The 14,946-nt window shown below is 48.5% G+C and overlaps 1 protein-coding gene across 1 annotated transcript in view; it reads right to left on the bottom strand.

The window, feature by feature from the left end:
* The window catches only part of LOC138297191 (uncharacterized), a 270,414-nt gene that overhangs the window by 119,480 nt on the left and 135,988 nt on the right, over positions 1–14,946 (bottom strand). The window contains exon 5 of the mRNA XM_069236682.1: positions 505–562. Within this exon, the coding sequence (XP_069092783.1) occupies positions 505–562 (58 nt within the window). The remainder of the gene's footprint in view (positions 1–504; positions 563–14,946) is intronic.

Raw genomic sequence — 14,946 nt, 5'->3', positions numbered from 1 at the left:
ACCTCCTAGATGAATGGGCAGAGATGGAGGTCGACACAGAAGCTGAGAATGACCGTGCTGCAGCCACAACCCGGGAGGGTTGTGCCTACCTGGGTGAGTCAGGTTTTGTTGCATAATATCCCTTACTCTATGGTGGAGGGAAAACAAATTATTTCAGTAGTCTGGATTTTTTGTTGTTGTCTGACTTTTGCACCAGTGAGAGTAAGAGGGCTGTACTAAGCAGATCCTAGGCTTGTGATGACTCTTAGCCACATTCATCATGATCAGGTGCAAGGTACCACCTTGGGTCTGACTGGAGGACAAAGGAGAACTGTGTGGAATTAAAGGAAATTGGCTGAGCCAGCATGAGTACACTGAGAACCACTGGGTGCAGAGCACGAAAAGAAGGTATATAATGAGAGAGGGCTAAAGGCAGAAGCTGGAAAGACCCAATAAGAAAGGAAAGCCTTTGTGCACGCCTAAGGAACTTCTTCTGTTTACTATCCCCCTGAATAAATGACTTACTTGGAACATTTTCTCGGTTTTGTTTTTGGAGGGCCGTCAGAATCATCATCCGACGACACTATGAGGAAAAGAGAAGAGACATTGGGGAAGATTTACGTGATAGAGCACCCTGAACAGGAAGAAGACTGTTAAAACAAGAGACTATACTTAATATTTGTATTTATTTTCTCCCTTGTCCTGTTGGCCTTAATAAAAACATCTATTGTAAAAATACCACAGCTAAGCCTCCAACTCATTATTCCTGTCCATCCCTCCACGGGTCCTGGCTGCATCGGCGTGGGGAGCCGCAGAGCAGCCGCGACAATGTCTGCGCCTTTATAGCACCCAGTGTGGGTGAGTGGGGCTTGCATTTTAGGATTCTCCTGTTTTGTTCTTGTTGTGAGGTGGCAGCTACTTCACTAGTAATGACTGGGGTGAGGGACATAGGGATAAAGCTATTGAAAAGTGCAAAATATTTTAAAAGGACATTGAATAATCACCCACTAGCCAGTATCCACTCAATGTCAGGATGTGGTTCAGTGCAGGTTACAGTAGAGCAAGTGTCAATAGTCCCTAAACCATTGCCCATCTTCCATATACACAGGAAGTGACACGTCTGCTTTTCGCATCCTCCATATGGCTTTAATTACATCAGCCATAGCAAGGCACTATGCCAACACAATCAGCAAAGCCACCAACAGAAGCAGAATTATTTTTCAGACAATCAAGCGCTGCAACAACCCCCTGCTGGGCAGACCTATTCCTCACACCACAGAAAGGTGCAACGCATTAACCACTTGTTTCATGAAAAATACAGAAGACCAGACAGCACAACAACATCAAACCTGCTTCAGTTCTTACACCGGCCCATTCCTGTAGAAGTCCAGAATGGTCAGTCTTCCAAGAACTATCTCTCCAAGGTCTCGCTGTCAAACCCAACTCCCTCAAACCCACTTCTTATGTAGGATAATGTTATAACATCTTCCTTCATCAACGGTCTTGCTGGAGATGCTCTCTTGCAACGATTTGCCATTTTCAGTGCTCACCTCACTCAATGCACCTTCTAAGAAGCTCTTAACATAGGCCAGACCCTCCCACTCCTAAAGAAACCCAGACTAGACCCTAATGACCTCGCCCACTACCACTCATCATTCTCCTACTATTTCTCAGCAAGATCATTGAAAGAAGCATTTGCAATGCACTAGGTCTCACATTTTCTTGTGTTAGAACTATTGGCATTGCAAATTCAGAACTGGACTTTTCTTGACACAAATTGGTCAACCCTGTCTTATAATTTCATCTTTTCCTGGCATTTTTTGGTTGTCACCGGCGGCTACTACCATCAGATATCACAAGACGAGGAAGAGTGACGAGATGACTGCACTACCTCGTGTTGTGTAAATATCTGAACAGAAATTAGAAAATAAGGTTAGAAAAGTATTTTATTTTTATTTTTATTTTAACAGAACAAAAAGGCTTGCAAGCATTCTTGCCTCCCAACGAGCAGAGCAGCCTGAGAAGATTTATGGCCCCAATAAAGGAGATAAGCAATGCCCTGTGTGCGATGTCCTGAGTGCTGACAGAGAGCGGCCCTGGAGAGAGAAACGAGATATAATGCAAGGCTAAGTAAGATTCACATCATTGCTTCTAGGTTTAGCTACATTCTACCAGAAAGGGCATATTGTGGCATTTCGTGAGCAGTGAGCTAAATGACCCGGTGTTTGTTTTGTAAAAAAAAAAAAAAAAAGAAGCTTATTATAGGAGCCTGAGAAAGGAGGACAGCACTGGAATAAAGCCAAAACAATTGTCAGCAACATGGGAGGAGAAGAGAGGAACAGAATGCTGCAATTAAACGCAGGCAGTTACCGGGGGCGTGGCCAAGATGGCGACCGGAGCGGCAGCATAAACTGCAGCTCCGATCCCTGGCCCGAACAAACATCCTGCTAGCGGCGCCCGGGCCCCCCCTCGAGTGGGTCTGACCATCGATTAGTGCGTAGCCCGGGGGCTGCATCGACGCCCGCGACCGGAAATGAGTCACCGACGCGCAGATGGCACTCGGTCGGATTGAGGCCTGTACCTGATCTTCAAATAACACGCTCTCCGAGGGCGCTGCGAAGTATCTCTTGCGGGCCGAAGCTGGAGCGCAAGCTCGCGTTCCACCGTTGAGGAGCTCCATCGTGGATTTTGCCTGTAGGTCAGAGGTGGTGCTGCGCGCCGGCCCGTCGTGGGCATTCTGGTGGGGCGGTGCCGTCCGGGCCACCCCTGTTGTAGCGGCACCCATGTCGGGTTAAGCCCTGCCGCAACAGGCTTACCTGTTCGTCACCCATCGTGGCAGACGGCGGCCGGGGCTCTCCGCGACAAGGCTCCCCCCACTAACTTGTAGCAGCACAGCACCCCGCAGCCAGCCTGGAGGCCGAGCCGCGCAGGAAACGCCTCTACTCGCGACCCATGGCTGGAGCTCGGGTTCGCGCTGCACTGATTGGGGGCACCGCCGCGGACTCCATCCGGACCTGGGCGCTGATATTGCACATCAACTCGTGAGGGACTCCCCAAGGGGGCGGCGACGGCTGGATTCCCTTTTGCAGCAACGAAGCCCCGCGCGGGTTGAGACCTTGCCGGGGCGAGCTCTCCTGCTCTCCATTCATCGAGGTAGGCAGCTGGTGGGGGTATCCATGCCCTGGCTCCCCCCCCGCTTACCGTAAGCAACACCGCGCCCCGTGTCCTGCCCAGTGGCCGGACCATGCAAAAATTTGCATCGTCGGGCCCAACAAGCTGCGGCCAATACTTTTAAACTCCGCATTTTCTGCAAACAACAGCGCCTAACTTTGCCATACAAGTTCAACTGGTACGCGGGAAGCGCTGTGCAGCGGCACATCGTATTAGGGCGCATACCCCAAAAATTCACTTTGTGGCGTTGCTGTGCGGCGGCACTGACCTGTTGCGATCCTGCCTCCCGCACCGAGCGGCCTGCAGGAGCAGGTTCACAAATTAATTTGCCCCAGTGGTGCGGGCTGTACCGGACTATTAATCGTGATCATTCAGACGCACTGATTTGACGTGGATTGTTTCACTAGCACACTGTGCCATAACTGCAGTCCCCACTACACGGATCCTTCCTCAGTATTGGTCCGGACTCCACCTCCGGAGGGGCGAGGCAACAAGAATTCAGCTATTCGCTTGGGGGAAAAGCGCACAACGGATCTGGTCGATCAAGAGAGGTGAGCCTTTCGGCGACACTTACCGAGTCGCAGAGCGTACACGCATTAATCACCCCCTTCGGGACACAAGATAATCAGAGCAGCTGCAACCTCCAATATACTACATAGCGCACTGCCCCTACCCCACTAGACTTATAAACTCACACTAGCACCATCATTATTAAGCTCCACAAGTGATAGTTAATGTGCCATGCTACTACTCATCTACATCTTCTTTTTGTCTTCGCCTTACTCCTCCTCAACACCCAGGCTGAACTGGCATGACACTTGACTTGTCCGCACACACTGCTCCGCGATTTCTAAGTACGTTAACGTCTAAGCGCTCCCGCACTTGCCAAATGGTCAAACCAAAGACCCCACGAGCACCTTTGGGCAAAATAGATCACGCCACCTCACCCTCCTCAGAGGCCCACGCCACCACGCAAGTGGCTTTGCAGAAGCTGGAACTTACCCTGCAATCACACACGTCACAATTTGAAAAGATACTACAAGCCATTCTAGACACTAAAACTACTCTAGAAGCTAAATTAGGTTCGGTAACAGAAGATCTTAACATACTTCGCACTGACCAACACGCACTAGCTGACAGAGTAACCGAACTTGAAAAAGACACTGTAACCCTTCCCCGCTCTGTGAAAGATCTCCAATCGCAACTAGCTCATTTATCAACAGAGGTGGATTCCTTAAAACGCAGAGCTGAACATGCAGAAGGCAGATCTCGCCGCAACAATATCCGCATGGTGGGATTCCCCGAACGGGCCGAAGGCCTTAGCGCTGAATTATTTATAGAGCAATGGCTCACTGACACTATTCTCAAAGATAATATCCTGAAGTTCTTTTCTGTCGAAAGGGCACAGAGGATTCCCGCCAGACCTCCCCTACCTGGCTCACAATCACGTCCGCTTATAGTAAGACTCCTTAATTACCGTGACAGAGACCTTATCCTACAGTTATTCCGCAAATCTGGCCCGGTAAGCTTCGAAGACATTGTGATCACAGCTTACCCAGACTTTACAGCAGAAGTACAGAAGAAACAAAACTCTTTCTACCTCGTTAAGGCATGTCTCCGAAAACACAACATCAAGTATGCACTGATGTTCCCTGCCAGACTCCAGGTGCAAGATGACACTCGTACACTCTTCTTCACCTCTCCGGAAGACGCCTGGACCTGGCTAAATGCCAAGGGTCTAGCTGACCCGTTAGACACAAATACTCTGGGAGACAATAGACCCTCCTCCACGTCGGGTCGCAGACAGCGCAAAAAACAAGGTGCTAAGCCCTCCCCTGAACAAGTGCTAACTGAACGCTCCCGGCTCCTGCGGGCCACATCCAGATTCGTTAACACATCGCCAACTGCTCTCTCCATACAAACGGACGTCGAGCAGGAACAAGATGCAAACTCTGACTCAGCCGAATCCACGTGTGGTCCTACCCTCACACCACGCACAGCGGACGATATCTGCTAAGCAGCTGGGTTCTATTTGTTTCCACGAATTGAGGACAGCGTCACAACTCTCCTACACCTCCTGCTGGGTGCCATTAGTGTCTCCCTATTACGTCGCGTGCTCCGCTTGTGCCCCTGGGCGGCGCACTCTGCACCACGAGTGACTCGGGCAGGGTAAACCCATGACTCTGCACCAATGCTCCCCAGCACCCCCGTTCCATATGGACCATTCTCTCGAGCCAGCAATTGCTGGAATTGTTTTCTATCTTTTAATTCAGTTGTTATTATATTTTGTTTTAGAGTGCATTTTCTTATTTAGTTGTTGGTACTGTCACATACTAGTTAATTGCAAACGCAGCAGCAAACGAACATGTCATATCTATTATAGCAATAGGATTACAGCTCACACTATCGTAGTCATCGGCTGCCCAATCTCAGTGAGTGAGCATCACAATGCTTTCATGCTGTGGTCAGCAGACACCCACTCCCTCGGTCACACGAAAACCACAAAAACATCATGGCCACTCAAACTCATTAAAGCAATGTGAAATACAAGGTGCTCACATGGAACATTAGAGGTATGGCAACTCCACGGAAGCGGCAAAGAGTTCATGCCTTTCTCAAGAGGCATCAGATACACATAGCTCTACCACAAGAGACACATCTCTCTAAATCCACGCTGGAAAACACACGCTCGAAATGGAAGGGGCAATTGCATGGAACAACATCTTCTTCATTTGCCCGCGGGTAGCGATCTGGATCGCCCCCGGGGTCCCATTTACCGTATCTCGTACACAATGTGACTCAAACGGCCGGCACGTGATAGTTGAGGGCATCCTAGATGGGTCCCCTCTAGCCCTAGTTGCACTGTACTCCCCAAATGCAAACCAGAGTGATTTCCTATCCACTCTTTCTACCGGTAACCTTAGTGACCCTACGTTTGAGTGCATGTGGGGGGCGACTTCAATAGTGTCTTAGACACTCAAATAGACCGCTCGTTTCCCCCGCTTACCTCAGCCCCTTCCAATCGCGCCTCTCAAGCACTAGCAAGCTGGGCTTTAAATAACGGCTTGAGAGATGTATGGAGGACAGCCCATCCCACCCGACGTGAATACTCTTATTATTCCCCTGTACACAAGTTATATACCAGAATAGATATGATTTTTGTATCTGCAGCCCTAATTCAGAAAGTGTGCATGTCTGAATACCTAGCGCGCACTATATCAGACCATAATCCTTTATGTGTAACAATGGCCTGGGGTCGCATGCACACTCGCATACCAACATGGCGAGTGCAGCCGGAAGCTCTTTTAGACCCCCCCCTTTCAAGCAGATATCTAAAATACTAGCTGATTACTTCCTGCTAAATAAAAACACGACATCATCCCGCTCTATAGAGTGGGATGCCCATAAAGCGGTGATACGGGGACACTTCCTTGCAGCCACGGTGGGTGTTAGAAAAAAACTTACCAAAGAACTACAAGCATTAGAGGTAAAACTCCGCAATGCAGAGAATATGGTCGTCAGGGACGAGTCCACACTAACAACACTGAACTCGCTTAGGACTGCCCATAATGAAGCAGACACCAGACTAGGCAAACATGACTACAGACACTATATGACAAGACAGCATGCTGAAGGAGACAGATCCGGTAGACTATTAGCCTGGCTGACTCGACAGCCCTCGCAGCCAACGCCTATCGGCGCGATATGCCTAAACCCCGACGTTATCGTCAACACTCAGTCAGGCATCAACGAAGCCTTTTCCACATATTACCGCACACTTTACACGTCTCCTCCCCCTCCGCCGGAACAACATCTAACTGATATACTACAACTGGTCTCTCAAAACCAACTTATCCTCGATAACTCCCCTACTCTGGATGGCCCCATTACCATTGAAGAGCTGCGCTCAGCTCTGGCACAAATGGCACGCAGCAAAACCCCCGGATCGGATGGACTACCGGTGGAATATTTTAACTCCCATGCTAGTCATCTCCTACTCCCGCTTGTAGAGGTGTTCAACGAAGCGCACCATAACTTGCAACTGCCAGATTCTATGCGCAAAGCTTTAATAGTTGTCCTTCCAAAAGCTGGTCGCGACCCCCTTGATGTTAAATCATATAGACCGCTCTCCCTCCTCAATACAGACTGCAAACTATAAGGGAAAGTATTAGCGAACAGGCTCCTCCCCGATCTATCAAGCTTGATACATCACGACCAGTCCGTCTTTATCCCTGGTAGGAGCACCTTCCTTAATATCAGGAGGCTGCTCCATATAATCCACAGCAACACAGACACCGAAGCGATCGCCCTCTCCCTAGATATTGAAAAAGCGTTTGACACACTAAGCTGGAACTATCTCCTTTGCACACTCAAGGCGTTCGGTTTTGGTCCAGGCTTCATCAGCTGGATCAAAACGCTTTACTCTAAGCCCACAGCACATGTCAAAAATGGCCGCATTATCTCCGAAGCATTCCCCATAAGCAGAGGCACCAGGCAAGGCTGCCCATTGTCTCCCTTGCTATTTGCCATTGCCATGGAGCCATTAGCAATTAAACTACGCAGCTGCGCACATATATGGGGCATCCCGGAATCTAACACCCATCATATTATATCCCTATATGCAGATGATGCCCTGATTTATTTGCGTAATCACTCTGCCTCCTTGACAAGAGTGCTGAAATTGCTGGACTCCTTTGCCCTCGCCTCTGGACTGCACGTAAACTGGTCCAAGTCCAGTATCTTCCCTCTTACCTCCATCCCGGCTGACACACATACGACACTACAGCAGTATAAACTACCGTGGTCATTTGCAACCTTTAAATACCTCGGAGTGCAGATTTATCATTCTATTATAGATCTAAAAGAGGGCAACATTGACAGAGTACTAAGCTCCACCCGCAGCTCAATACCATTTTGGAGATCACTCCCCTTATCCCCGATGGGCCAGGTAGCAATAGCCAAGATGCTTATCCTTCAGAGGTTCCTATATTATTTCACTGCCCTCCCGGTGTGCCTGCCACGCTCCTTCTTTAGCAAACTGCACTCAATACTAACCGACCTACTCTGGGGCAAAGATAGACGCAGAGTAGCGCTGACCATAACACAACACCCGCAGGAAATGGGTGGGCTGGGCATGCCCAACCTTGAAAGATACTACGCAGCCGCTCAATTGTCGTGGCTGTCTGCATGGCTTCGTGATGTTCCTTCCACCGAGGGCATAATGCTGCAGTCATGTATGGCCCCACAAAGGCTGCTGCCTACATTGATATCTAACCCTCACTCCCTATCCCTGAAACTCATACTGCTGGAAGCAGCTCGCTTCTGTTGGCGTAGATATGTCAAAGGCAAGACTCCCTTCCCCCCTTATTCACCCTTGCTACCACTGTTCCAATTGCCAGGCACCCAAACTATCTCAACACATCATAACACATGGGCCATAAATACACTGAAGGTGGGCGATCTATACTCCAGTTCCGCGCTGTACTCCTTCGCGGAACTGGTGTCTGCCGGGGTGATGCACAATGGGGCCTTCCTGACGTACAGCGCCATTAAACGGCTTCTTAATAAGCTTTTGGGTGTCGGCAATGACGAACCTCTTGAGTCTCCATTGCTCACCACTATCCTTACAATAGGTAGCACAAAAGGTACCATAACTAAAATATACGAAATATTACTAGCAGCAGTCTGTACCACCCTGCTGCACGCTAAGGCACGTTGGGACATGGCCCTTTCTTCACCATTACCACAAAAAACTTGGATTGCAGCTCTTGCAACGATCAAATCAATATCCCGAAATCCTTGTTTACGATACACCCAATTCAATTATATCCACCATTCTTATTTATCTCCAGCCCGCATCCAAAGAATATACCCGAACACAACTCCGACATGCCCAAGATGCGCTACCCCAGCAACCGACTTTTACCACATGGTTTGGAGCTGCCACTCAAACTCGGCCTGGCACCGTGTCACAGACGTCACAGCAGACATCTCGTCCCTCGCCCTATCCCCCACACCAGAATCCTGCTTATTGGGCATACGTCACCGCACTAAGGGAGATAAACAGATACACAGATTTATAGACCTAGAGTTTGTTGTCTTCAAACGTCTGATAGCAACACATTGGAAGGCTCCACATGTCCCACCCCACCTGGTTTGGCTTCGTGACTTACACAGTCGCTCACAAGCTGAAGCGCAGACACTCAACCTACTGCAACACAAAAGTCTTATTGAGGTGGGCCCCGTAATCTGGAACACTTTTGTGGTGGCGATAGAAGCACGAGATGACTTGCACCCCCTGTGAACAGCGCACCAGACATAACCCTTACAGTCCAGGTTGACACGTTCAGCATGATAATTGAACTGCCTCAATCTCATTTATTGTCATTACTGGTATTCTCATCACTATCCTCAAAGAATCAATGTGATACACCAGGCTGCTTTCAAGCGTTTAAGCCTTCATGCAAGATAAACCCAGCTCATTCAACACTAATCCTGCTCAGCATCCCGCCGCACTCCGCAAAACATAATCCTCGCCCCAATTATGTCCTCCGCTCTACACAAACTTACACATATCAGCTGTACTCCTTCCTCTTATTTCTACTAACCTCTGTCAGAGGTAGCCAACATCAGCAATGACATTAATCGCTTTAGCTGCATCGCTATTCGACAAGCAGTTGTCGTACAGTATTTAAGTTGAATGTTTCTTCCTTTATTGGTCTATTAGCAATACCTTTTGTTTGTTTATATCTTGTTTTCTTTCTTCTCACTTTTGTACAAGTCACTATGCAATAAGGCTGCTCAAGTTTATATATGTAGGCAAATAATTCGATAAATCATGAACAGCCAATGTACTGTTATATGAATGCTATGCTTAATAAACAGATAAAAAAATAAAAAAAACGCAGGCAGTTACCAGCCTAAAACACCCACAAAGAGGATCACCAGAGAAATAACAAATATAGCCCGTTACAGCAACAGATAAAGAAACCAAAGTGGAATAATACAGTAGTTAGTCACTGCTCTGAAACAGAAAAAGGAGGGAGAAAAAGGCATACCTGACCACTAGCAAGCAAGAATTTTTAAAGGACACTCCAACCAACAAATGAAATAACTTTAAGCCATAAGAAGTATACTAAAAGTATACACAAGGTAAAATGCCTATGCTCGACCTAAAAAGAGTCTACATTTAACTCAAAGATCACGTAAATGCTAACCATCTTCTGCACGACTAACAGTCTAGCTTCAGATGACATTACAGCACAGAGTGCAAACTTCCACATCAAATGCTAGACCTTTCTGACCAGAGATGAAGACGACCCTTGTCACCTGATACTACTGGACCTCTCAGCTGTCTTTGACTGTGACGCAGTCAAGTATCCACCCTCATACGCACCCTGACGTCTCAAAAAGGATTCACCAGCAATATCCTTCACTGGTTCTCCTACTGGCTCTCCAAAAAGACTTACACAAATTCTGATGGCTTTAAACCTCAACTTTTACTGAATGCCAAGTGACTTAGGGCCAGATGCAGGAAACACTTTGCGAGTCGCAAACGGCAAAATCTGCCGTTTGCGACTCGCAAATGCGTGTTTCCAACGCAGAAATGCATTTTGCGAGTCGGGACCGACTCGCAAAATGCATTTCAGAATCGCAAATAGGAAGGGGTGTTGCCTTCCTATTTGCGATTCATAGTGGTATGCAATACCATTTGCGACCGCATATATGCGCATATGCTTGAAGTGGATGGTAACCCACTCGCAAATGGGACCCCTTCCCCTTTCTGAATGGACCCAAAACTATTTTTTCAGGGCAGGTAGTGGTCCAAGGGACCACTACCTGCCCTGAAAAAATACCGAAACTAAAGGTTTCGTTTTTTTTTTTTAAGTGCAGCTCGTTTTCCTTTAAGGAAAACGGGCTACAGTTAAAAAAAAAAAAAATGCTTTATTTAAAAGCAGTCAAGAACATGGAGGTCTGCTGACTACAGCAGGCCTCCATGTTTGCGAGTGCCTATAGTCGGTATGGGGCCGCAATTTGCGACCCACCTCATTAATATTAATGAGGTGGGTCTCTGCGACCCCATACCGACGCGCAGACGGTGTCTGAGACACCGTTCTGCATTGCAAATTGCGACTTGCAATTTGCGAGTCGGAAGGACTCGCAAATTGCAAGTCGCAATTTGCAATTTTCCTACATCTGGCCCTTAAATTCACCCTCAATGAACACACTGCCAAATAATAACGGTGACCTGGTATAAGCTCTCTCTTCTAAAGAGGTTGAAAGGTTTCTTCTAGAAAAAACTGTTCAAGACCTTGTATCCTCTACCTTGATGGCCATTAACGCCTTGCTCCTTGGCTTTCCAGGTTGTATACTTGCACCCCTTAAGGGCATCCTACACACTACAGCATATCTCATCCATGGAATCATACAACCTATACTGGCAACAGTATTGGGGTATGATTCCAACATGTTTGATACCAAACATGACCAGGTTCAGACTTATCATTATGTAGCTAGACACAGGTAGTGACATATTGTCCAGGACACGGGTAAAATGGCTTCCCCGCAGTTACGAAGTCCAGAAAAATGCAGCTGGAGTTCATAGGGACACCTCTGCTCATGCAGGGGTGCCCTCACACACAGGTACCTGCAACCTGCCCTCTGGGGTAGGAGGGCCTACCATAGGGGTGACATAGTGACCTGGTGCATGCTCCTTTACATGCAGGCTGCAATGGCAGACCTGCAGACATTTTACAAGGGCTCCCACGGGTAGCAAAATAAATGATGCATCCCATGGGGAACCCCTGGGTACTATATACTGTGAGAAAGTAGCCGCTTTCTAGCCTTGTGTAGGAGGCTGGACTGGCTTGTAGTGAGTACCAAGGGGTACTTGCACCTTGCACCAGGCCCAGTTATCCCTTATTAGTGTATAGGGTGTCTAGCAGCTTAGGCTGATAGATAATGGTAGCTTAGCAGAGCAGCTTAGGCTGAACTAGGAGACGGGTGAAGCTACTACAGTACCACTTAGTGTCATATGCACAATATCATAAGAAAACACAATACACAGTTATACTAAAAATAAAGGTACTTTATTTTTATGACAATATGCCAAAGTATCTTAGAGTGTACCCTCAGTGAGAGGATAGGAAATATACACAAGATATATATACACAATAGCAAAAATATGCAGTATAGTCTTAGAAAACAGTGCAAACAATGTATATTTACAATAGGATGCAATGGGGAAACATAGGGATAGGGGCAACACAAACCATATACTCCAAAAGTGGAATGCGAACCACGAATGGCCCCCAAACCTATGTGACCTTGTAGAGGGTCGCTGGGACTATTAGAAAATAGTGAGAGTTAGAAAAATAACCCTCCCCAAGACCCTGAAAAGTGAGTGCAAAGTGCACTAAAGTTCCCCTAAAGGCAAAGAAGTCGTGTTAGAGGAATAATGCAGGAAAGACACAAACCAACAATGCAACAACTGTGGATTTCCAATCTAGGGTACCTGTGGAACAAGGGGACCAAGTCCAAAAGTCACAAGGAAGTCGGAGATGGGTATATGCCCAGGAAATGCCAGCTGTGGATGCAAAGAAGCTTCCACTGGACAGAAGAAGCTGCGGTTTCTGCAGGAACGCAAAGGGCTAGAGACTTCCCCTTTGGAGGACGGATCCCTCTCGCCTTGGAGAGTCGTGCAGAAGTGTTTTACCGCCGAAAGAACGCCAACAAGCCTTGCTAGCTGCAAATCGTGCGGTTAGCGTTTTTGGACGCTGCTGTGGCCCAGGAGGTCGCAAATTGGACCAGGAGAGAGAGGGGACGTCGAGCAAGACAAGGAGCCCTCTCAGCAGCAGGTAGCACCCGGAGAAGTGCCAGAAACAGGCACTACGAGGATGCGTGAAACGGTGCTCACCCGAAGTCGCACAAAGGAATCCCACGTCGCCGGAGACCAACTTAGAAAGTCGTGCAATGCAGGTTAGAGTGCCGTGGACCCAGGCTTGGCTGTGCACAAAGGATTCCCGCCGGAAGTGCACAGGGGCCGGAGTAGCTGCAAAAGTTGCGGTTCCCAGCAATGCAGCCCAGCGAGGTGAGGCAAGGACTTACCTCCACCAAACTTGGACTGAAGAGTCACTGGACTGTGGGGGTCACTTGGACAGAGTCGCTGGATTCGAGGGACCTCGCTCGTCGTGCTGAGAGGAGACCCAAGGGACCGGTAATGCAGCTTTTTGGTGCCTGCGGTTGCAGGGGGAAGATTCCGTCGACCCACTGGAGATTTCTTCGGAGCTTCTGGTGCAGAGAGGAGGCAGACTACCCCCACAGCATGCACAAGCAGGAAAACAGTCGAGAAGGCGGCAGGATCAGCGTTACAGAGTTGCAGTAGTCGTCTTTGCTACTATGTTGCAGGTTTGCAGGCTTCCAGCGCGGTCAGCAGTCGATTCCTTGGCAGAAGGTGAAGAGAGAGATGCAGAGGAACTCGGATGAGCTCTTGCATTCGTTATCTAAACTTTCCCCAGAGACAGAGACCCTAAATAGCCAGAAAAGAGGGTTTGGCTACCTAGGAGAGAGGATAGGCTACTAACACCTGAAGGAGCCTATCAGAAGGAGTCTCTGACGTCACCTGGTGGCACTGGCCACTCAGAGCAGTCCAGTGTGCCAGCAGCACTTCTGTTTCCAAGATGGCAGAGGTCTGGAGCACACTGGAGGAGCTCTGGACACCTCCCAGGGGAGGTGCAGGTCAGGGGAGTGGTCACTCCCCTTTCCTTTGTCCAGTTTCGCGCCAGAGCAGGGCTAAGGGGTCCCCTGAACCGGTGTAGACTGGCTTATGCAGAATTGGGCACATCTGTGCCCAAGAAAGCATTTCCAGAGGCTGGGGGAGGCTACTCCTCCCCTGCCTTCACACCATTTTCCAAAGGGAGAGGGTGTAACACCCTCTCTCAGAGGAAGTCCTTTGTTCTGCCATCCTGGGCCAGGCCTGGCTGGACCCCAGGAGGTCAGATGCCTGTCTGAGGGGTTGGCAGCAGCAGCAGCTGCAGTGAAACCCCAGGAAGGGCAGTTTGGCAGTACCAGGGTCTGTGCTACAGACCACTGGGATCATGGGATTGTGCCAACTATGCCAGGATGGTATAGAGGGGGCAATTCCATGATCATAGACATGTTACATGGCCATATTCGGAGTTACCACTGTAAAGCTACATATAGGTAGTGACCTATATGTAGTGCACGCGTGTAATGGTGTCCCCGCACTCACAAAGTCCGGGGAATTGTCCCTGAACAATGTGGGGGCACCTTGGCTAGTGCCAGGGTGCCCTCACACTAAGTAACTTTGCACCTAACCTTTACCAGGTAAAGGTTAGACATATAGGTGACTTATAAGTTACTTAAGTGCAGTGTAAAATGGCTGTGAAATAACGTGGACGTTATTTCACTCAGGCTGCAGTGGCAGGCCTGTGTAAGAATTGTCAGAGCTCCCTATGGGTGGCAAAAGAAATTCTGCAGCCTATAGGGATCTCCTGGAACCCCAATACCCTGGGTACCTCAGTACCATATACTAGGGAATTATAAGGGTGTTCCAGTAAGCCAATGTAAATTGGTAAAATTGGTCACTAGCCTGTTAGTGACAATTTGAAAGAAATGAGAGAGCATAACCACTGAGGTTCTTATTAGCAGAGCCTCAGTGAGACAGTTAGTCACTACACAGGTAACACATTCAGGCACACTTATGAGCACTGGGGCCCTGGGTTACCAGGATCCCAGTGACACATACAACTAAAACAACATATATACAGTGAAAAA

Source organism: Pleurodeles waltl, chromosome 5 (assembly GCF_031143425.1).
Source record: "Pleurodeles waltl isolate 20211129_DDA chromosome 5, aPleWal1.hap1.20221129, whole genome shotgun sequence".
NCBI classification, from domain to species: Eukaryota; Metazoa; Chordata; class Amphibia; order Caudata; family Salamandridae; genus Pleurodeles; species Pleurodeles waltl.
The sequence above is the reverse complement of the archived record's forward strand: the minus strand, read 5'-3'. Positions and strand labels throughout refer to the sequence as shown.